The sequence below is a fragment of the Tyto alba genome, unplaced genomic scaffold (assembly GCF_018691265.1).
Source record: "Tyto alba isolate M040663 unplaced genomic scaffold, T.alba_DEE_v4.0 Super-Scaffold_23, whole genome shotgun sequence".
Taxonomy (NCBI): domain Eukaryota; kingdom Metazoa; phylum Chordata; class Aves; order Strigiformes; family Tytonidae; genus Tyto; species Tyto alba.
This window is the reverse complement of record NW_024881297.1, coordinates 24,785,646-24,809,180: the sequence shown is the minus strand read 5'-3', so window position 1 is coordinate 24,809,180 and position 23,535 is coordinate 24,785,646. Positions and strand designations below refer to the sequence as shown.

At 39.7% G+C, this 23,535-nt stretch overlaps 1 protein-coding gene across 2 annotated transcripts in view; it reads left to right on the top strand.

Moving 5' to 3' along the window:
* The first annotated feature begins 3,060 nt into the window (after positions 1-3,060).
* The window catches only part of LOC104357774 (glutamyl aminopeptidase), a 36,369-nt gene continuing 15,894 nt past the window's right edge, over positions 3,061-23,535 (top strand). For both annotated transcript variants that reach the window (XM_042796860.1, XM_032997797.2), the window contains exons 1-7: positions 3,061-3,915; positions 8,861-9,002; positions 11,600-11,731; positions 15,865-15,985; positions 18,067-18,221; positions 18,852-18,965; positions 20,648-20,782. In XM_042796860.1, coding sequence (XP_042652794.1) covers positions 3,302-3,915; positions 8,861-9,002; positions 11,600-11,731; positions 15,865-15,985; positions 18,067-18,221; positions 18,852-18,965; positions 20,648-20,782 — 1,413 coding nt within the window. In that variant the 5' untranslated portion in view covers positions 3,061-3,301. The remainder of the gene's footprint in view (positions 3,916-8,860; positions 9,003-11,599; positions 11,732-15,864; positions 15,986-18,066; positions 18,222-18,851; positions 18,966-20,647; positions 20,783-23,535) is intronic.

The following is a 23,535-nucleotide window of genomic DNA, read 5'->3' as shown; positions in this document are numbered from 1 at the left end:
GATCCTGGCTGTCACTTGCAGAAATTTTACTTCATTTTCCAACCCTAAAATTGGAAATTATGTTGGAAATTAATGGCTGACAATTCTGGAATAAAAATTAGTATTCATTTATGTTCCTCATAGTTGTCTGAAAAAATATCTGGATACTGCTCCTACAGGCACGTACATGTCCCCACCAGCAATGTCATGACAGAGCAGGGTGACTTTATACTCCCTCCATTTTAGATAGCCAAAGGGGCAGGGTTAACCTAGTGTGGTAATTCTGGTGCAGACTGAGAACTGAATCCTAACTTAAGACAAAATTTTTCAGTTAAAAATCAACATCAAACAAATGATAGCATGTGTTAGCATTGTCCAGGTGACTGATAAGATTGTTTTAATTTCTTTTCAGTTTTCTAAAAATTAAACTAAAACAATTTAAACCCCTCCAAGATTGGCCAACACTTGTCTGCAGTCATGCTTGTGGTTTATGCTGGAGCATCTTGGCATGAGCTTTCTTCCACTTTCCATATGGCAATTCATCACCTTATGCCTGCAGAGAGAGGGTAGACAAAGCATCTATATCTTGTTGATGAATGCCATGGTGCTCTCCTCTCTGGCTGGGCAGGCCCTTTCCCTGCCCCTTTCTACCTGGAGACAGCCAAGCAGGGAGAGGTCTGGCGTTGCCTTTGGGGACTCTGCCCTCCTTTATCGATCCTGTGTAGAGGAATTAATAGTTTGAGCCCTGTCTTATCCTTGGACATGTATACTGAGCCATTGGCAGCTAGGCAGCTTCTTAGAGCTGCTCTCTGACCCAGCTAGGGGCAAAACATATTTCTGATATGGTAGGGATAAATCTGCTCATAACTACCACTATCAGAAATATATTCTACCTATTTTTGGCTGCAACTAGGCTTGAACTTCAGTTTTTATAAAGAGTAGATCAATGTTAGATCTTATGTGTAACTGCACTACTGCTCTTGACTGTCAGAAGTCACCAATAATCTCTGATGCTTGTTGAGCTAATTCGTTTGTCACTCCTCATTAGCTTGTAATGGATTTTACTGCTAGTGTTGTTTTTAAGGCTTAGGATGAGGCTGTTTAGGACCAGGTCAGCCACATATGTTTTCTACCTCTTCCTGAAGGATGTAATTGTTACCAGTGAAGAAATCTGCAAGTCTCTTCATCATTACAGTAAATAACCTGCTCTGCAGTCTATAAACTCAAACAGCATTTTTCATCTTCAGATTAAAAATGTAACAGAAAACCTCACAGCTAAGGAGAATGAAAATGGGAGTGATGTAAAAAGTATGCCTGAAATCAAGACATATTTACTATCTCATCACTTATGGCCTGCTCTGGCTTAAGATGTCTTATTTAAAATCTATTTTCACTCTTTTTCCTTGTCCTGTCCAATCAGAACAAAAGAAAAGCTGAAACGGTTTTAAATGCTAAGACCATGATCTTCAATGCTGGCTCTGTTGCTAGAAGTTAAATTCTTACTCAATCATTAAAGGGCACTGGTTTCCCATGTCATATCTAGTTTTGATCACAGAAGAGAAATGGGAAACAATAAAAACAGACATAATGTGAAACAGATTTTTAGCTTTCTGCTTGATTTTTTTTTTTTGCATTGGTTTTTCACTTTTGAAAATATCTGAGTAAGAGTTAACTTGTTGTTCTGCAAAAAACACCTTTTATTTTCTCAGTTCCTGTTGGAAAACCTTGACTTTAAAACAAGATGCTATATAAATAGTAATGTGCTATAAGAGTGCTGATGCAGACTGGTTGGCTAAAGTTCCCCATGGTGGCTGATGATATTTCAAAAGGAGACCTACAAAGCTTGTGAGCAGATCCATTTCTAAATAGACTGCATAAAGTCTATCCTGGAAAAGCTCCTTCCCTGATTCAGTGCATCTCAGTCACAGCATGTGTTGACTGATTCTAGGGCCTAAGTCAACCCATCCAGGTGAAAATTCATCCATCTCAAAACCAAAACAACAACAACAAAAAAGAAGCTAAGTAGCAGAGAGTTGTAACTGATGTGAAGAGTGATGTTAATCTGTCTCCTGATAAATTAAAACAGGAAGCATGAAGACAAACTGATGTGCTTGATTAAAAATCTACTCAAGTGGACTCCATAAGTGGAGAAAAACAGTTAAGAGATCCAGGGACTGACGTTTCTATTCTACACTGGTTTTCTTTAGTTCAGCATCAAACAAGGTCAAGACTACTGCTGTACTCAGCTTCATACTGCATTAGCAACATCTTGCTTGCAGGCTTAACAAGGCCTTACTTACAATAAGTTACCCCAAGCAGAATCAGACTCTCTTCAGTTGATTTGTTTCGACGAAGCAGCACATTGTGATGACATGCAGTAAATGCTAAATTAGATCTTTAGTACATAAATCATATAACTGCATATTTAGAAGTTTCCCTCACAGCAAGGGTTCACAGGCAGCACTATAATTGCACTGCCCAACAAGACAATACTATTCCAGGCTACCAGCTTATATGCATGTCTATGAGCAACCTCCTGGAAAACTGGCCCTATGAGAGGGGGAGAGGAATTAGACATGTGTTAAAGTTTGAAGTCAATGATCAAAATTTATAGTTCCACTGTGCATTCTTCTGCCCGTGACTGCCTTGAATTACACGGCAAAGGTAAATGAGCTTAGAAAGGAGGGGAAACAGTTGAAAAGGCCTTGAAAGATCTATGTGATTTTTGAGACTTTGGAGATGTCTTTTCACAAACTATAGGGTGGAAGTTCAAGGAAATCTTTGCTAGTAAGAGGGAAAAGTTAAAAAAAACCCAAACCTCAAAAATCCGAAAAAGACAGCAGGGGAAAAAAAAGGAAGAGGTAGTGGCAAAAGCTCAGGGTTTGGAGCAGTTACACCTCTATCTGCAAACTCTTTCTGAAAGTTGCTGACAGAGCTTTGGCATCTGATCATCTCCTAACTGCTGATTAACATAGCACTGTTTTATATTTAACTCAGGCCAGAGCAGGAGGGGCTGGGGGTGGGGTTGTGATGCTTATAAGGGGAGCACGGCAGGAACAATGTTCTTCTGTGTCGGTTGCCTCCGTCTCCCAGCCCAGCTGTACTCCATTTTATCATTCACATTTCCTCCAAATGCATGTTGTCTTTAATTAATTGAGTGTCTTGTGGAAAGCGAAGTGGGGGAGACGAGCAGAGAACAGCTATAGCTACACAATTAAAATACAAACCAAGTCTGCTGAGTTAACTGAATGCGACTGCTGAAGTGACTAATAAGCTTTTTTATGGTTAATGTTTTGCTGTGAGAACAGACCCAGGAGCAGAGATGGAGGGCATGGATTTTGAGGATAAGAAGTCCAAACGATACTGCATGAAGACAAAGCATGTGGCTGTCATCTGTGGCGTCGTGGTCGTTGTAGGTCTTGCCGTGGGGCTTGGTGTAGGATTGAGCAGACCTAAATCTCAACAACCTTCAGGGGAATCAGATCAGCCAACAAGCCCTCCTCCCACAGTGGATTTGGGTCCCTGTCCTCCCAAAAATGATGACACTGGAGAGTGGAGACATTTTAGGTTACCCAGTTACATCAAGCCTGTCCACTATGATCTGGAAATGAAGCCTGAAATGGAGAGAGACATTTACACTGGGACAGTTAGTATTTCTATTGCTTTGGAAAAATCTACCAGCTACTTGTGGCTCCACCTGCGAGAGACCAAGATTACAGAAATGCCCACACTCCGGAAATCCTCAGGACAGCAGATTGCTCTGAATGACTGCTTTGGATACAAGCCACAAGAGTACATAGTGATGAAGGCAGAAGCAGAGCTCACTGTCACTAATGAAAGTGATCCCTATATACTCACCCTGAAGTTTCAAGGCTGGCTGAATGGTTCCCTGGTTGGATTTTATAGGACCACCTACACTGAAAATGGACAGATCAAGTAAAGCAGTTTTCTTTTATTTATTAAACTTTCTTCTCTATTTCTACCTGCTCAGGCCTGTTCTATTCCTCTTTCAGCTTCTTAGTCTTGTCTCTCACCAACTTGCTGACATTTCTGGGCTGTTCTTTAATTTTCTCATTCCCCTAAGGAAGATGCTGTATTCAAAACCCTTTGGCTGTTGACAAGTGAATGTGGGCTGGAGAGATGAGGGGTTTGTTATTATTATTCCAAAAAACTTTTTGAAACTCTATTGGTCCCAGGTTACCTTTATGAATGGCTCCCTCAGAGAGCTGGAGGGATAGAGGCCAGTTTTTATCTCTGTAGTACAATAAATAACATACAGTTCTCACCACTTTCTCCTGTCACTCCCCAAGGTAACAGCTGCAGTGTAAAATGCTCTTGTGATAGTTTTCCTGACATCATGTCTCCTTGATGTTATAAGCCTGAGGAATATCCAAACCAGAACTTTCCTGTCCCTCCTACAGCTGGTTTAAATTATGGGTAGGAAAGTCCAAACAATAAAGGTTATCTTTGACTTGGGGTTTTTATGCTCCAGTTCTTCCTTTTTAATATATCAATAGTTATTGAAAGATTACAAAGCCTCTGCCAGTTCACTTAACCCATTTTACTTCCCAGGTTTGCACTACTTCAGGGTGGAAGCTTGAAGAAGCCATTGCACCCTGCTCAGAGGCATTTCTTCACAGTTAATGTGTAGAGAGGGCACTCACCCATTTTCCAGTATTTATGTTTCTGAAGAGACTCATTCCAGCCTTTATGGCTAGAAGATAAACTTGGCTAGACTTTTCCAAGGCCCTGTAGCAGAAACATGGAGACAAACACTGATGTGTTTTCACAGCAGTTGTTTGCCCTCCTGGGACAATGGTGTCATGAGTGAGAATCGCATCAGCTTCATTCAGCCTCTGACAGGCAATGTCAGGAGTAGAAGCAGTGACAGGCACCAGCAGCAACAAATCCAAGAGGCAGAGGAAAAAGCAAGCATTGATTTTTCATAGTTAAACATAGTTATCTGATCTGGGAAGAAGCCATGTAGAGAACAGCTTGAGCCACAGCCAACCCTTTCCCTCTTGTTTTCCTCCATCTACCACCTCAGTATTGCTCTGACTTGGAAGGTGCTTTGGTTTTATACTTTGAGCATCTGACATCCCCAAAGCAGTTTTAAGGTGTAACCTCTTAGCATCTTTCTAAGTTGAGGTGTGTTATTTGCTTTTTATTGGTGAAGGATACCTAGATATTTAAAAAGTTGCCCCAGGTCTCTCACAACCATAATAGGAGGACCAGAATGCAAGTCTACTGAGTAACAGTACAGGAGAGGTGAATGCCCGTCCCTTAGACCCAGGCAGTGTAGGAAGACAAGGACCAAGCATCTGATGTCAGGAAGAAAGGATAACTTCATAAACTAAAGAAAGCATAAAATGTGAGCTCATTTTGAGAGGGTTCCTACTTCTTGATTTGAATGCTGGGGAGCTACAGTTGTGAGCATGATCCTAGCCAGCAGTCTCAAAACACTCAATACAGAACGGAACTTGAGCATGTGAGTTTGTTCATTAGGCTTGAGAAGGGCTCTAATAAGAATGAGTGAATGGTGATTTCTGAAATGCTTTTCATGTGATTAAGTTTGGACAGATTGTTTGTGGGGGTGGAAGAGGCGATGTACATGACTGATAAGTACAGCTTTGAAACAAAAGCAGCCACCAGCCAAGTGGTGCTGCAACCACCAGCCAATTTGCTGCTATGCGGCATGAGGGTATGTAATAGGATGGCGTGAGGATGGATGGAGAGGGAATGGTTTTATTACTTATTAAAACTGCATTTTGTGCTCAAAAAAATGCTGACTGGAATTAACGTTTTTATTTTGCCTGTGTCTGATGAAGGAAAATTTCAACCCAAATAGTTCCTTTTTTTTCATGTTGTAAGTAAATACAAATCATATAGGGTAATAGCAAAAGTCAAGCAAGTTTATTAATAGTGGATATTAGAAAGAAGGGTGCTGTGGTGAAGATGAGAGCCAATGTGTAATTTACCTACTCCACCATACCTTCTGGGCAGTGTTAGAAGCAGAAGGACTTTTTGAGAGAATTAGTAACACAGGAAATTCAGCTCCTGGGGCTGAGCTGCTACCCAGATGTCTATCTGTGAAGGAAAAGGTTTGCCAAAACATTGCTATAATGACTTCTGTTTACAAACTGGGCACATGTCCAGTCTCTGCTGTTGCTTACATTCAAATCTCCCACCACGTTTTGTGGAAAACAGGTAGACGTGTGCTGAACATGCCTGCAAGTCTGGGATCCTTAGGAGGCTTAGGGAGAAGAACTTCTCTTTTGGAAATCCTGTTTGGACAGATCACACAATCCCCGTTAGGACAAAGGTGCTGTTGGACATCCCCAGAGGCAGAGTTGAGATACCTTGGGAACACTGTTTAAATTGATGTGTGCATGTGGGTAGGGAGCAGGAAAGCAGAAACTCTGAGAATGCAGATTTTAGACATAGACTTGCCTAGATCCTCCTGTGGGTGCCTGAAGCCAGCTGTAAGCACTGAAATCCTTTGGTAAAGCTATTCCTCTGTGCATTTGATTTCCCCATCAATGAAAGGGGAATAACAGTCCTTCCCTACTTTGCATGATGCAGTGAGCAGTTGCGTTCTTTTCAGATATTAGGGAAAGGAGCACAGCAAGAGTCCTTGCCTAGTGTAATGGGGTTTTTCAACTCATTAGTTCTTCTCAAGGAACGTGCTAAACTCCCTTTTATTTTCTCCTTAATATTACAGATAATCGAAACATATCATGGCAGCAGTTTCTAGTTTTGTATTACTATTAGTGACAAGGTATGGCTTCCTAGGAATTCTCCCTGTCCTCCATAAGAGAGCAAGAGGATTATAAAAGATAAACTGGACACATCTCTAACAGGGACACTTGCATTTAGGATTTTATTGATTAGGGAAAGGCAAAACATTCTTTATTGTACAGAAGTAGCACTCCTGGATTTCTTCCTCAAGAATAGTATTTTCTCAGAAGCTATGAATATGAATTTACAGAAAAACTAGGAGAAAAATGCTTTAATTAGCTCAGGAGGAGGGGATTTTGCACTAACCCCCTGTGCTTTAGGGGAAAAAAAAAAATCATGGTTCTGAATGCAGCAGTTTTATTTTGGTAACAACAGCTGGATGCACTCAGCCAGATCTTCACTTCTTATTACTATGATATTTACACTGTCACCTCTAGTTCACATTTAAAGGTCTGGACATCAACAACAAGTAGAAGGGCAGAATCCACCAAACAGTGAAGAAAATCTTATCTAAAAAATACCTTATAAGTTTTGAAAGGAAATTACAGCACTTCATGTCTCTAGTGACACTTCTATGCATGTCATAGCCCAGAGTTCTCATTGTCTATCCCATAGGAAGGGTAGTGCTAAGGTTTTGCACTGCTGTTTCTGTCTGCTTCCACAAATATATGAGGATAGATGGATTATCATTTTCTAAATCAACAGAGATATCACAGTGTTATCAGTCTGTAGGAACAAGGTATAAATGTGTCAAAATATATAGCCAATTTTTTAAGCAACAGCTGTGAGGCATTGCCCTGAGGACTTGGAGTTAACTTAATTGTGAAACAGCTTTCAAATCCTACAAAAAATACAGAGTGACATCAAATGATTTACCAAGCAAAAGAAACTCTATTGAGCCTGAAGTTATGTTAAGGTAAATGTTCATTATGTTTTCTGCCCATGAACTCTTAAGTTACTATTCCAATGAACACAAATGGTAGGAACCCAGACACATTACTTCCATCAGGCTTGTAAATGACCCTTGCTGCTACAAGTTCCTAATAAGCAGTTTAGTATTTCATCATCACAGGGAAATGCCAAGGGCAACAGAAACATTGAAAAATTGGTTGTCAAGTAGGCTTGTAGGATTGCTGCAGACCTGTAATTTATGATGTACTCTTTTAATTACTTTTTGGAAAGAAAAACTACCTTAATATAGTTGGAGCAGCTGTAGAAGTGCTGTCAGAAAATGCTCAACATTCCAGATTAATTGAAGAAGCATCTGTGATCCCTTTCACCATCAATCACTGGAGAGTATGCTCTGCCACTGTATGGTCTGTTAATGGGGGGACTCGATGTCACTGTGAGAAGCAAGCACATGATATGAACGTTCACAACCTTCACCTTATTGTTTGATGTGATCCCTATTGTCTGGCTCCTCCAGTTGTTTTTGCGTAACTGAGATGACTTTCTAAACTCCCCACCATGGCTAGCATATCATCAGTTATGTACTAGAATGTTCACCTGAACTTTCCATGCTTTCTCCAGCAGTTTCACTAATGGAGTCAGGGGAGCATAACAGCACCAGCAGAAAACTATGTGGTAACTGCAGAAAAAAGAAATACACAAGCAGGATGAGATTTTAGGGGCACTTATGCAATTCCAAGATGTCTTCTCAGGAGTTGTTCATGACTCCAATCCCAAGACATGCTCTAGTGGATAAACAACACATGGAGTGACTTAAGTAAACATCCCTATACCAGGATTTTAATTACCTTTCAGATACCATCAGTATTTTATTTTAGGCACATAAACCAATAGGAAATCTCACTGGGAAGGTAAGCAAAATTTTTACCATCTATGAGGGTTCATTTCTATCTTATTGCCTGGCTCCTAAAAATATTTGATGATATGCAATTAGCTTTAGCTTTTGCTCTGAAACCTAGAGGATGTTAACAGACTTTGAGGTATATGTTACACATGCCTATACAATGTCAGCTTGTGCATTTCTGATGTCACCTACTTTTATGAACAGACAAGCATACACAAATATTTGTAGCTGACTTTAGTTTGCAAAATTGATAAAAAAATACGCTTAAAAATTACAGATAACATTTAAAAGGTATATAATGAAGACTTGCCAATGTGTTGTTTGTTTAAGGAGCATTGCAGCTACTGATCATGAACCAACAGATGCACGGAAATCATTTCCTTGCTTTGACGAGCCCAACAAAAAGGCAACTTACAACATATCTATCATCCATCAAGATGCGTACCAAGCACTTTCAAACATGCCGGTACAGGTACGTATTTCCCAACTCTGATGCCTAAGTGAAATGGTTCTGTAAAGCCACCAGAAAGTTAGCAATGGATCACAAGGTCCTTGCACGTTCACAGAATCTACCACCCAGATACTGTAAAGCTAATGGTTAATAAATATTCCATAAACCAAGACTGCATGGTTGGTTAGGACTCCCAGTGGTCCACTAGCACACAACATGACAATACAGAGCCAAATCCAAAGCAGAAATTAAACATCTCTTCTGTCTTTAGCTAGCTGGCCATCTATTCAGATATTCTAGATGAGCTTCCCCTACTAACTATAAATAGGTAATGGCAGGTTCCTCAGTCAAACCAGATGGATTCTGAGAAGAAATACTCTGGAAGACAGCTGCTTCCCAGATGGGAAGTCTAAAATAATCACTGAAACTACATAATGGTCCAAAGCGAGGTTCTGCTAATTACAATCTAGTGGCAAAGGATCCTGCTAGCAAGAAGCTCTAGGATTATGATTTTTAATAATACATGATCTGAAATCCCATCTGTCAGCTCATGGGTGTGGACACTTGTCACTCCACCGTGACTGTAATTTCCTAAATAATCTATTTCTGGACCTGGTGGGTCAAATACCAAGTTTTGTATGAAATTCAATGGCATCAATTATCTACTTCTGGGCCCTCTGGAAGATGACTGAATGGCTTTCAGCTGAGAGAGTTTCTAATGAAAAGTTTAACTGAATGTGTAGTCCAATGTATAATTTCTAATTAATATCTTCTGAAGTGGGAGATAAAGTGCCAAGTTGTTTTTTTTTTTTTTTTAAAAAAAAAGGAAAAAAATTGAAAAAGAGCTTCCAGCCTCCAGGCTGTTGACATTTACATCTTCCCAATCATTCCCCCACCCAGAAAACAAAGGTCTGCTTTACTGTGTACTGTTTCTTTTAAAAGGTCCCCCAAACCTTAACTTCCCCCTAGTAATGCAGCTGAGAGAACTATTACCAATCTGATACAGTTGCCACCCAGCAAATCTAAAGCTCTGACCTATTGTTATTAAAAATATTTATATGATACCTGGAAGAGCACCAGGCATTTTGATGTACAACACAGGAAAAGAAAAAAGTGCTGTACATTTCCTTGCAGACCTGAGAAAAGCTAGGGTACCAGCAACAATGGTGAGGGGATGAGACTGGATATTATCACGATATAGTGGGTTTTGAGATTTACTTTATACCTTTACACATGGACCTTGCCTCTAGTATGGACATACAAAAAATAAGCTTTCAAACGGCTAGGCACATCTTCTTAATTAATTTGCTAAAATCCAAGTACATACAGGGAAATGTAGATTATGCTGGGTTCATGCTCAGATTTGACTAATGGATGATAGCATTTTTCATCCAGTATGCTCACAAAGTCAGTAGCTCTGTTCTTAGTAGTGAAAGATCTTTGGGAAATCTTTTCATCGGATGGAATTGTAATAGTTTGGAAACACAAGGCATATTGTGTATTACACTTCTTGTAGTAGTTTTGGTGGTGTGGAGCTTTATAATCAACCAGGAAAATAAAAAATTTGTACATTTCATTTGTATTTTTCACGAGGTTGAATTATTTTTACTTTTTTTTTCACCAAAGTTTTGAATTTGTTGAAAGATCTAAAGATATCAAAATAGAGTCAAAATGAGTCAAATAATGGAAAAGTAGACTGTGAATATCTCTCTGGAGAAGAGTTTGTGAATATATCTATGAAAAGGGTTTTTTTGCTCAGGAGATCATATTAACTGCAACATTCACTGTCTGTGCTTTATTTATATTGTATTTATAACAATCAAATCTCACAAAATATTGTAACTCTAGTAGAAGGTTAATGACTTTTATATGCTGTTTGCTTTTGTCCTATTTATGTTAGTCATCCAGTCAGGAGCACAAAAAAATATCAAACAGGCAATAGCAGATAGTGAACAGCAGAAATAAGTATTTAGAGGATGAATCACATACAACAGGTTGCAGGTTTGGTCATATAGTTCTGTTGAGAGTTAAAGACATTTGAAAAAATCAGGAATTGTTTTTAATTAATTTACAGAATAAAAGCTATGACCAGTACTAAACCTTACGTACATTTAAACAACCCACAGTACTAATCAGTATCTGATTGAGCTCAGGATAGATTCATTAGACTGGTCTTTATTTTAAATAGCATCTCTGCAATCCCTGACTCCTACACAATGCATGTATTTAAGAGAAGAGAGAATCCAGCCTCATCTGTGATCTGTCCAAAGTGATGTTATTTTATGCAACTGTTCCATGAACAAATCACACTAGCATACACTGGAAAACTCCTGTTGGCAAAATTCCTGTGTATGTGAATCATTTCAAATCCTTGATGAAAATTAGAACCAGGTAAACTTACTTAGTTCAGAAAAGGAAAATCCTATTTTGTGTTGGCAGTATTGCAGAAAAAACATTGTTTGTTCTCATGCCATCAGCAATGCCATGCCAGAAGAGGTGAACCTGGAAAGGTGATTTATCATTCATATTTAGTTGCAGCCTTCATAGAAATACTGTATCCTCTTCTGCACGTGTTTGTAATTCCAAAAAAAAAATTAATAATTTTTCCATTTCTGCAGAAAACTGTACAGCTGGGTGATGGCTGGACTCGGACAACTTTTGAGAAGTCAGTTCCCATGAGCACTTACTTGGTATGCTTTGCAGTGCACCAGTTTCAGTGGGTAGAGAGAAAATCTGCTACTGGAAAACCTGTAAGTCCTGTTAAGCCTGAACATGGTCCAGATGACAGATATCCTGTGATTTGCATTTTTTTGAAAAATGAAACATCTCTTTTTATAATGCAAACAGGAATGTATTTTTCCCTTTCCTATAGCTTATTTTATGCAGCCTATTTTATTAGGTTAGGTGTCCACAGTGGTCTCTGACCTTGACTACATACAGTGCCTTGCAGACCTTTCCTGTCTCCCATCTTGGTGAAGTCCCAGTCAGTACCTCACATACAGACATGTGTGAAGAAGAAGCACTGTTTCTCCAACCTCATCTCTGACTTGAAGCCCAGAGTCCAAGGGAATGTACAGTCCAAGGGTACAAGAGATTCACAGACCATGGCTACAAATACTTTACAGTTTTCTGTGGGTTAAAAGGCGTGAAACTATGCACTTGATATCTTCCTATTTATAGTCATGGAGACATAGGACTACAATTCTATGTGTTATTATGTATTAGGTCTAATATTCATTCTTTTACAGCAGTGGTTAAAGGCAGCTGCCCAGTATGATTTCTTCACAAATAAGTATAGAAATGATAGTGCCTGCCTAAACAGCTGTATATTTGGTAGGTGCCCTAATGAAGTCAGTATGTTTGATTCTGAATCCATAAAATTAAAATAGCTCCTTTATTTAGATGCGACAGGCAGTCCAACACAGTTCTTGCTTAGATTCAAATCTCCTGAAGGTGCAGTTGATCAGGCATAAGGAAATCACAGGACATTATGTTGAATCACAACCTGAAAGCCTAAATACAATTTATCCCTCAACATAAACTCCTCATTTAGTCTAAACCTAGTCCAGGAAGCTCAACCCACTGTTTGCATTGATGTGCATCTTTTCTTCATCCGAGACAGAGGATAACCCCAGGGCTGTATGCTCTTGCTGCTTCCTCTTCCTTTCCCCTTACGGGTGTAGCACACGGTCTTGTGTTCCAGCTGAGCTGGCAGAGCTTTCCTCCTCTTCTGGAGGTATTGACACCAGCGGATGGGGAACCTAGAGCAAAGCCCCAGCCAGACCACTGTTCCCCTAGCAAGTAAGCTCTTCCTGAGTTTCTCTATCTGAAAAAGCTCGGCAAATCCTTCCCTACTTAAGGCTCTCCACTGATGTGAAAATCTGCCTTGTATCCATCTCCAAAGTGCTGATCCAGTTCTCAGCAAAGACTTTTGGCATAGCACTGTGCTGAGGCCTCCCTCCTCTATGCCCTCACTAGCATCATACTGTACACTTAAATTATTTTTTGACAAATACCTAAGGCTGAATTAACACTTAGCCAAGCAAATGGAGCCTGGTTTGAGATAGCGATGCAATATTCTTAGATCCCTGCTGTTTGGCTGAGTAATTTGCAAAACAGGAGACTGTTTAGGCTACCCAGCCACACATTTTTTTAAGAAGATGCTCTTCAGCAGAGTTGTTTCATTCACTATCAGGGCATAAGTGTTTTTTTGGCTTCAATAAATATTCTCTAGAGTTTAGTCATTTTAAGAATCAGAATTTGTGCAGTTTTTGTAGAACATAATATGAGAAGAAAAAAAAAAAAAAAGGAGGGGGCTGAAGATCTATATAAAACTCTTTATTTTCTAGATGCAAAAGCTAACATTCTCTGGTTGTCCCTGCTGTACTACAGAACATGGCTCTAAGGTCAATATTTGTTTTTTTTTCCCCAAGCAAAACTGTAAAGCCCACAATATTCCTGACTGGTTTGTGGCATTTCTAAGTAGAAGGGAGTGTTCACTGAAACATGGTAATTAAAGTGTGTGTGTGTAGAAGCAGGGGTATTCATGTCAGTACAGGGGTTGCCTGAAGAAACATTTTCTAATTCAGGCCTTGGTTACTACATATTTTATTAACACTATTCACTAAACAATGTCTGAGGACTTGCCTGCACTAGAAAACTTGGTTTCTAAGTGAGGTTAAAATCATAACCATTTCCTTTCCCTTAGCATGGACATAGTTTTATCAACATAATGTATACATGTAAGACTGTTTTTAACTAGGGGAGCCACATAAACTCCATCACTAAAAATTACCTTTTCCCCAGGAAAATCAAGCTATCTTTAGAATTTTTAATCAGATATTTATAAAGTCCTTCTCCTAAACAAAAAGCTCCTTTCCAAAAACTTTGAAGCCCAGCTGAGCAATGAGATATTTAGACGCACTGACTGCTGCTAGCAATAAATCCCTCTTCCAACAGAAAGTATCCATGCGATCCATATATTGCTTTCGTAAACAACAGTGACAGCACACAGCTCACACGGCATGGTAAATTATTTAAAATGCTGCTATTTGCTCTGAAAGCTGTTGCCCTAACAAAGATATTAATGGAATCAATGGTGGGAAATGTGCCTACAGCTGGAAACAATGTTCCTGAGGTGATTACCTGTCTAGTACCAAATGTCTAGTTTGGAAAATCACAGAGGAGATGGTACAAATGAAAATCAAAGTCAATTCTAGTGCATGCTGAAGGTTTTGGAAAAACATTAATATGGATCAGCTAGGGGACCAAAGAGTGCTAAATTGGGTAAAGAGCTTACTGAAGTGGAAACTGTAGATTAGAATTGCAAACTGACCCTGAGGGAAATCTCCTGGCTGGAATGGAGTCCTGATTGAATTTCATAAGCTTTTTTTGGTTTTGTTTTTTCATTCCGGCTTTATTTCTGACTACTTTCCCATCCTCCCCTCTTATTGGAGGAAGTGTAATTTCATGGTATTGTAATAAATGTGTTGTCAGGCTCCTAGAGTAGGCTGGCTCCCTTGCTCAGTTTGTACCCAGTCCTGGCTGTAAGATAGCACTGGGGAATAAACAAGCCACACCAACACAGGAGAAGAATGTGGCCCATTCATAAGGGATGTGGAGCTTGCAAAATGAGATGGATCAGTTTTGCTAAAGCCAGAAACTTCACTCCATAAAAAGATCTTTCATTTTCCACACTGGTGATTTTGGGGGACAATGAAGAAAACAGCTTACAGCTCCTGCCAGTGGACACTCCAGTGCTATGGCTCTGCTCTGGGGCAGATTTGTGTGAACTTTGGGACAAAGAGATTGAGGGAAAGACCCACAAAAGACTCCATAAATTCTTAAGTCAAACTTTGTCTTCACAGTGTGCAGATAACATCCCAGAAGGCTTTTTCTAACTGTAGGCCTCCTCATCATGTCTATGGGTGCCATAAGGACTCAAGTCTTCCAGGGCTTGAGATTTCCTGTTGCTTGACAGTAATAGTCAAAGCAGATCCAGGAGCCAAGCTTCAGGGATGGACGGGTCAGCACCCAACACACCATTTTTTGCCTTCAGGGAAAAAAAGCATGCTCAGATGTGCAAGGGAAGCACAGAAATCGTCACTCGGAGCACACACAGGGCTACCAAACGTGCCAGTTTTCCTGGACCTGCCTGATGGGAAAAGAGAGCTGATTTTTGTCTGGGACTTCCAGAGGCACAGCAGTCCATCAGGCACTGTGGCTGTGACTGGGTGGCTGTGCAGCCAAAGGTCCTCGGCAAACAACCACTCAGCCTGCATGCACCAGCATGTCCAGGGAGAGTTACAGATCTGGTAAACGCACTGTCTTCAGAGGGTCCGAGATCTTCAAGCATACAAGGACAAGAGGAAATTATGATGATAGTAGGCAGGAAGAAATTCAAGAAAATAAGTTGTTATGGGTTTCGGACACATTTCAGGAGAGATGGACTCCTAAAGATTGGTCTGATGGGATCAGCCCAGACCAATGAACTGCTCAGAACAAGTGGATTCCCTTCCATTGTGCTTACCCAGGCTTTCTTCTTGAGAAACCAAACCTTGAGGAAGGAGGGGCTGGTATGCACCCAGGTGCTGCTCCAAGCTTGGCTACTGTGAGCTTCTGGACATGGGCTTTGCCAGTTTTACAATTTAGGCATACTGTGGAAAGTGTGCACAGATTATGTTGACTTTGTCTCTCTTATGCACAACATTTGAAAAATTTTATTGAAGAAATGTGTTAGGGAACAGAGTTCAGTGTTCAGGCCAGTCTCTTAGAGAAAACCTGCAGTGTTATAGGTATGCATGTTAAATGACTTTTCAATGCTTGCCACCTTCTAATTTCTTCTAACTGAAGACTGTTCTAATTGTCTCTCTGTATTTTACAGCTGAGAGTTTACGCCCAGCCACTGCAAATACACACGGCAGAATATGCAGCAAATGTAACAAAAATCGTATTTGACTTCTTTGAACAGTACTTTAATTTGAGCTATTCTCTTCCAAAACTAGGTGACTATTAATAATTATATTTTTCATTTTGTCAATTCATTGTCATGGTTATGTTTCTCCTATAGGTCTATGTGCTTTGGTGGAAAACAGCATGAAAGCATTTGGTTGCTAACTGCTGATATTATGTCGGGATGTTTTAAAACTGTACCCATGTTGTTCTTAAATATCACAAAGGGATAGCTGGTGTCAGTAACAGTTTAGTTATCAGTTCTCACAGTTCAGTTTGCTGAACTGAAGCGCTGGTCCTAGCATGATTATTTTATGGTGTTTTGTGGAAACTCAGGGGAAGAGTTGGTGTCATCAGCAAAGGAACATCATGAGCTAAAATAGAGCCAGAAGAGGTTTGAGAAAAATATGTACCACTTCCATGAGAACTTCTGGACAAAAGTCAGCAGTGAGATAAGTGAAGATGTAAACTGCCAGAGAGTATGTCATACTATTTATTAACCTTAGTGCAAAGTGGGTGTGTATCCACTTCTTAGAAGGATGGATGTGGTTCAGCATATAATTTGTAGTTTCCACTGCTGAGCTAAATAAATATCCAGAGCTAAACAAGAGTGGACACACTATCAAATTTTGCCCATGGTTACAAAACAAACGAAGAAAATGCAGTGCATCTGGGCATCCTTTAGCTTGGGCTATCTGGATTCTGGATCTGATTCGTGCAGTTTGAACTAATAAAGTTGGAAATGTAATCAGAGTTTTGGAAATGCCCCCTCCTAAGACCTCCAAAGAGGTATTTCAATTAGGTTCATGAACTTAAAAGGATGGAAAAACTACAAACAAGTTAAGCCAATGTAATGGGAAAAATAAAACAAAACAAAACAAAAAACAACTTTGAAAACAAATAACAACGCTATGCAAACCTTTCATTGGCAATTCATACATGAATCTATCAGACTAACCTGTATTACTTTAACAGATTTTTACCTCATCCTTTCAAAACATTATCTGAGTTTATTGTAATTTAGGGAAGCAAGTACAATATGTTGTTCTTTCACACACTAGTCCCCAGTAAAAATTGGGACTAAATCTCAGCTATGCTTCTTATTCAAACTTCCATTTCCATAGAATCCTGATGACTTTGTCACATCAATGTATGGATAGGGGCCTGTCTCTGATGCAGCAGGGACTGGTAACCCCAGGTCAGCAGTATCAGAGGATAGATGCTCTTTAGATTTTATACTGTTTTTCTCAATGTCTATTTGTTGGATCACAAATCTATGTTGTTCCCTCAGGAGTTATCTAGATCAAACCTGATTAATCAAATATGTTTCTGCATAATGGTTTATTTAAATATTGTATTTCACATTGATTTGTGACTTCTGGCATTTCCATTCTCCTTGTGATCCTCATTTTGACTGTCAGTGAAGCCCCTGCCAGACTATCAGCTTTGATTCTCTCATCAAGTTTTTTACATTAAAATAAATAATTCCTATCTTCTGTTAGAGTGGCGTGAGGGTTGTCTGTTCTACTCAGTTTCAAATCCATCTGTACCTTTTCACTAACCCAGATAGAAAGACTGTGGTCATTATTTGCAGAAGAAAATGCTGGTCCAACTGAGTCCACAATTCTCATTTATTGATTACTGACCATAAATGAGTGACCCCTACAAATTGTGAGGAGTAGAAGCAGATGTTGTTCACTGCATGGAGGATTTACTTCAGTTAACATATCGATATATATTTTTAATACAATATTGTGACAATGACATGCCTCATTACGCTACGGACAGTTTCAGGAGGTTTACTCTCTGCAGCAAATCCATAGACAATATTATTAATTTCTGGAGCCAAAAGTAAGTAATGTATGTTACGCATGCTCCCAGGAGATGGCATAACATCACCTCATAGTACAGATCCTCAGTGCAACTGATCCTAGCTCTATTAATCTCAGCAGAGATTGGGTGCTTACTATCAGCTGCTTTAGGCCAGTTCTCTGCTTGTTAAACACAGGTTATAGACTGCAGCAAGCCAGAACCACAAATGGTAAGCCAAACAGGCTGTGAATGCACAGAAAGAGGACATGCTAGATGGCTTAAAGGATACAGTGGTAATCATGATCTCTTTCTTTCAACATAGATAAAATAGCTATTCCAGATTTTGGGACAGGTGCTATGGAGAACTGGGGGCTGATCACATACAGAGAAACAAACCTGCTGTACGATCCCAACGAGTCAGCCACTTCTAACAAACAGAGAGTAGCTGCTGTGATAGCCCACGAGCTCGTTCATCAGGTACATTTCAGGACATGATTCATTTTTACAGCGCTTCAAATGTATAGTTACAACCTTTTAATCTTGAACATACTGTCATTAACTCTGTCTTGGGATCTTCTATGTGTGCTCACAATTTGATCACAAAATATCATGTTAAAACAGTTCCCTGTTAGAACTTTAAAGTACCATAACTATTGCCTTTGATTTTTTCTCAGGAAGTTGGATGCTTGGGTCCAGACTGTGAGCCAGTTTATGAAAATCTGTCTGAAATGTCTTAAAGGAGCTAATTTGCATGTGCAGATGTCTCTTTTGGGCAAGCAAATAGGGACAACTATACACTGTGGAGGCTGTCTGAAAACATATCCTTACAAGCACAAATCATCAAATCAAGAGGAAGAAACTAAAAATATTTTCAGTGGCACATGAATCATTACCAATCTCCCCAGTAATATGCAATTTTATAATAAAAGTGATGTTTTAACACAAGACAAGGCTTGAATTTCCATTTAAACCCCAGAATTATGGTAATTTTCATCTGGCAACAGGAATAAAAGTGAACAAATGAATGTTCTATGTGGAGATGTGAGATAATGAAATGTACATTTACCATTTATCTAATACTACATCTTTCAATGTTTATAATTGTAGTGGTTTGGAAATATTGTGACCATGGACTGGTGGGATGACTTATGGTTAAATGAAGGATTTGCCAGTTATTTTGAGTTCCTGGGAGTAAATGCTGCAGAACCAGATTGGAAAATGGTAATTATTTCTGTCTTGTGGAGGGTTGGGGGTGTCTGAGGGGAGCATTTTGGAAGAGAATAAAAATTAGACAAGGACCATGGAGACTTACATTATAATTATAGAAAACTAACATAGTGCAGTGCAACATAAAGGTTGGTTTAATCTTTTCCACCTACCTATGGCTATATCCTGAAACTAGTCAAAGTAAACTTTGTAAAGTTTTAGTCTGCAGGGAAGAGTCACGCTTTTTTAACAAGTGAGTCAAATGTTTGGTTATTATTACAGCAAATCATACTTAGGTGAATTCTGGACAGGGCCTTAGCAGTTTTGCAAGGTTGTTTAAAGGTCTAACCCTGGAAGATGGAGATTCCCCTTTATTTAGTTAGTTGGGCTGTAGTGTTTCTTCAAGGGACTTGTCCTTATCTGACCTGGGGAAGCTTGGGAACCTGGGCCTGTCTCCATAGCTCGAGCTGTTCATCAAGGAAAATATCAGATCACCCATTCAGCTGCTGCCAGCATTTTAAATGTCATTTCAAATGCGCCAAATCAGACAATCTCTACTCCTCGCAGCGCAAAAATAAGCAGTGATAGTGGCTGGCCCACAGCACTAACTAACCGTGCAGCAAACCCAACTCCAATCACTTTAAGGGGGTTGCAGACAGATTGGGTAGCCTTAATTATGCATTATACTCTGAGGAATTATGTGTGTGAATAAAGGAAGGTTTCTTGCTGTCTCCTTTCTCCCCTCCCAAACAGATGTGATGGCGCATAACATGCATATTTCCCACAGCTGGCCAACTGTAATAAGACTGTGGCTGCTAGAAAATATATAACATATGCCAGTGGAAGGAAGCAGAGTAGGTTTTGAATAGGTTGAGTCTGTTGTCAAAATCTACTAGCCCTTGATCCTAGTGACCTTAGAAGCAGGCAGTGCATACTTAGTACTTCCCCTGCCTTGCTCCCTACTCCACATGAATATCTCTTCTCATCTATGTTATGTGAGGCTAAGAACAAAATCATTCCTGGGTTGCTTTTTTTATCCTTTGAAGTAGAGGATGATCTGTTGTTCTAACTATGTAAGAAATATTTTAATTACTGAGCCTAAAATTTAAAAGAACTTTTCATATCTAAACACTGTGTTCATTTACGACCTAGAGCCATTTCAGTGTTATCATCCTAGTGAGTATTAGAAGAGGAAAACTAAATAGAAGTTTAGTCTTTTTTGTTCAGTATTGATCAGGATGTAAGGGGATTTTGACTGCAGGCCACTTAATTTTTTAGAAAAATTATAATCACCATAAAAAATTATAAACCTTGAGATGGGGAATGTTGCCTCCTTCCTCCCTACTTCTTTTTCTCTCCAGCTCCATTTTTGCAAGAAGAGCCCATAATGCTTTGCAGATATTGCCACACTGCTGAAATTGGTAATACAGGCTCCTTTTTTTTTTTGCCTACTGGGTGGGGGGTTTGTGTTATGATACACACGAGAAAACAAGATTTGCAAAGGACAATTTATCTCAGTTAAGGAAAAAATATATCATTCCCCTCTCAGACATAAAGCAAGTCCTTCTTTAGAGATGAAATTTCATTCCATTTCCAACTGCCTCCCACTAGAGAAGCTGTAGTTCAAGCTACTTCTTTTATGAAGTTAGGTATATTGTCCTGCCTTTGTTTCTATTCTAACATCTTCTCTTTCTCAGCTTGAACAGGTTTTAATTGATGATGTGCTTCCTGTAATGAAGGATGACTCTTTGCTGTCTTCCCACCCAATTGTGGTCGATGTGTCATCTCCAGCTGAAATCACCTCTGTGTTTGATGGGATATCCTACAGTAAGGTAGAATATCCTCCTTTTGTGACTTTGGATGAAAAGAAAGTGGAAGCCTGAGAGAGGAGATAAAAGTCAGGGGAGATCATAATCATAACTCCTAACCTACCTGGGATCTTTTTTCAGTGCCTGTGTGGATCTTTTTTCTGGGACATTCCCCACTGTTGTCAGTGATGATTCAGTCAAAAGCAACTGTGAGAGGAGCAGTGCAGCCAGAGCCTCAGTCAGCCACTCTGTGCTGTGCAAACCTGCCCACAGCATGCAAAGGTGCAGGGAAATCACAGTGTCAGCAGCTTCTTCCACTAGAGTTGCTGGTTTTAAAATTATCCTAAACCAGATACTGAGCACATCCCTCTCACATCACTTCATGTGCTGATGTGGCCCAGTTATGTCAAGCCTCATAATCTAACTGAAGGGCAGATGATGCAAGGTCAGATGTCCCCTCTCTCACTTCCCCATCACACCTTCAGGGCAGTATAACTTTTATTTTGAGGAAGCAAGGCAGGGAGCAAGCAGTGAAACCAGGAAAGTAACTTTCTGTCTCATGTTATTTACAGTATCCCAGCCACCCAAGGAGCCTTAGCAAAGATGGGCTATGCCAGCCTCTACTGGCATTGGCCCTAAACTGGGAGATAAATTAGCTCCACATTTCACTAAGAGTTATGGAGCTCAGGACTGACTTGGAGTACAGTAGTCTGTAGCCCAGGAGGTGGTAGAGGACACCCCATTAGGTATTTGACAAGATTTTTGCTCACCCTGGGGCTTCCTCTGTCAGTGGTGGTGGTGACCTGTGCCTATAAAAGCTTTCTTAGAAGCCAGCTGGAACTGACTGGAAGAATACCCTGGATCTGTCTGAGCAGCAAGACACCAGGATGCTGGTGCCGTCCAACTGCAGTTGTGACCAGGGCGCCCAGAGGCTTCCCTGAGCACACAGTCTCTGGAAGTACTAGTTGTTTGGGGCAGCAGCCAGGACTCAACACTTGTGGAAAAGTGTTTTGAGATCCAGAGCATTAGAGAGGCCAGCAGCTGTGCTGAGGGTCACTACTTTGATGTGGTCAGCAGGATCCAGGCAAGGCAGCTGAAGCTGGCTCGTGTCTCTCCATATCAGATATAGCCAAAGTCATTTTGTCCTTAGACAACCCTTAGACATGGAACAAAGCAGGTCTCCTCACTTAAACATCCTACACTGTTGCTTCTAGTTATTTTTTTTCAGTGCATTAAGATAGAAGTCTGAAGAAGCACAGGAGGAAACACCCCAGTTTCTCCTCTCTCACCACCGCATATAGCACCATGATGAGGAAAGAGCTGGGACTCTCCTCACTTTCTCATCCATCAGCCACCTCCCATGATGTTGCTTCTGACCCTGACGCACCATGTTTGTGCTGACAGCTTCTTCTATTACACTGTCAGTGTTTTCTATCTGATGCTGTAACAAGTTTCCACTGAACACACAAAATCCACCATATTAAATGCTGCTTGTTACTTTCCCTCCAAGCTCCCATTATCAGCTCAACATAAAGTATGTATTGCATTGACTTTAGCTTTAGATGTGCTAGAATCTGTAGTCATAGATAATACTTTTACTAGCTAGACTTAATCCATCCATTTCCATCAGTTCTGTTTTCAACTGTTAAATCCTGTATCCAACAATATAACCAGTATTTATTGCACCATAAATGCCTCAGAGTCAAATCATAAACCATGTGAAAACCTGCATTGTGTAACACTGTTCTTAAATCAAACTAACAAAAGTCAAGAAACATACAGGACTAAATCAAATACTTTGGACCAAAATGTATTTTAGTGGTGAGGTAAGCAAGAAACATACTTTTGCATGGTCTGAAAAAACAATGGAGAAAAAGAATCCTAGCTTTTACTCATCTCTTTGTGTCTAGATAATTGCTACATGAACTCATTTTGGTTTTCAGCAAAAACACTTGAGGACTCATGTATTGTTTGGGAAAAGTCTGCCTGGGATATAATTTGGCTTGGGATATAATTTGGCTTCAATGAGGAAGTCTTCATGTAGATTTAGCTCAAATTACTCTTGGTATTTATATATAAATGTGTGACAAAATTAACTTGTTTCTTTCTTACTTCATTTTGGCCTCTCTTTTGCATTTTTCTTATAAAAACAATCTCCTCTTGATAATATTCATCACTAAACAAATAAAACATAATTTGGAATGCTCTCTGTTAGTTTTACCAAAGCAATTACAGGGTTTATACAATCCTAAAAATGTAATGAATTGCCTAAGGGTCTGTGGAATCATTGCAATGTATTCTGTAAGGGAACCTCTAACTGCTGTATGATCAGTGGGGCATTATGCACCTAGGAAAGCTGTACTGGGGTAGAGCGGGTGACTACACAATTAATGTATATAATTTTTTAAATCTACTCTTAAAAAGTAATTGCATCTCACCTGTTTTCCAGTTAATCCTCTCTCTTAGTTTGAAAGATTCCATTAAAATAACGATGAGATTTTTTGTCTTTGAGTTCAAACATTGATAATCTTTTCAGAAAGGAAGATACTTAAATAAGTTCTGCTAGAAGTTTTCTCCTGGACCCTCACATTTTTGGACCCTCCCAGCTAAAGAAGTTTAGGATTAAACATTCCACATTTCTGCCACATACAATCTTGTCATATACTTGGCAATTACTACAACTCTCTAAAATTCATGTGGGTGTTGATAAAAGACTCACCCCACATCCCCATCAGACAAGGTCAGCTATTCAAATCAAGGTCACTTTCCTGAATCTT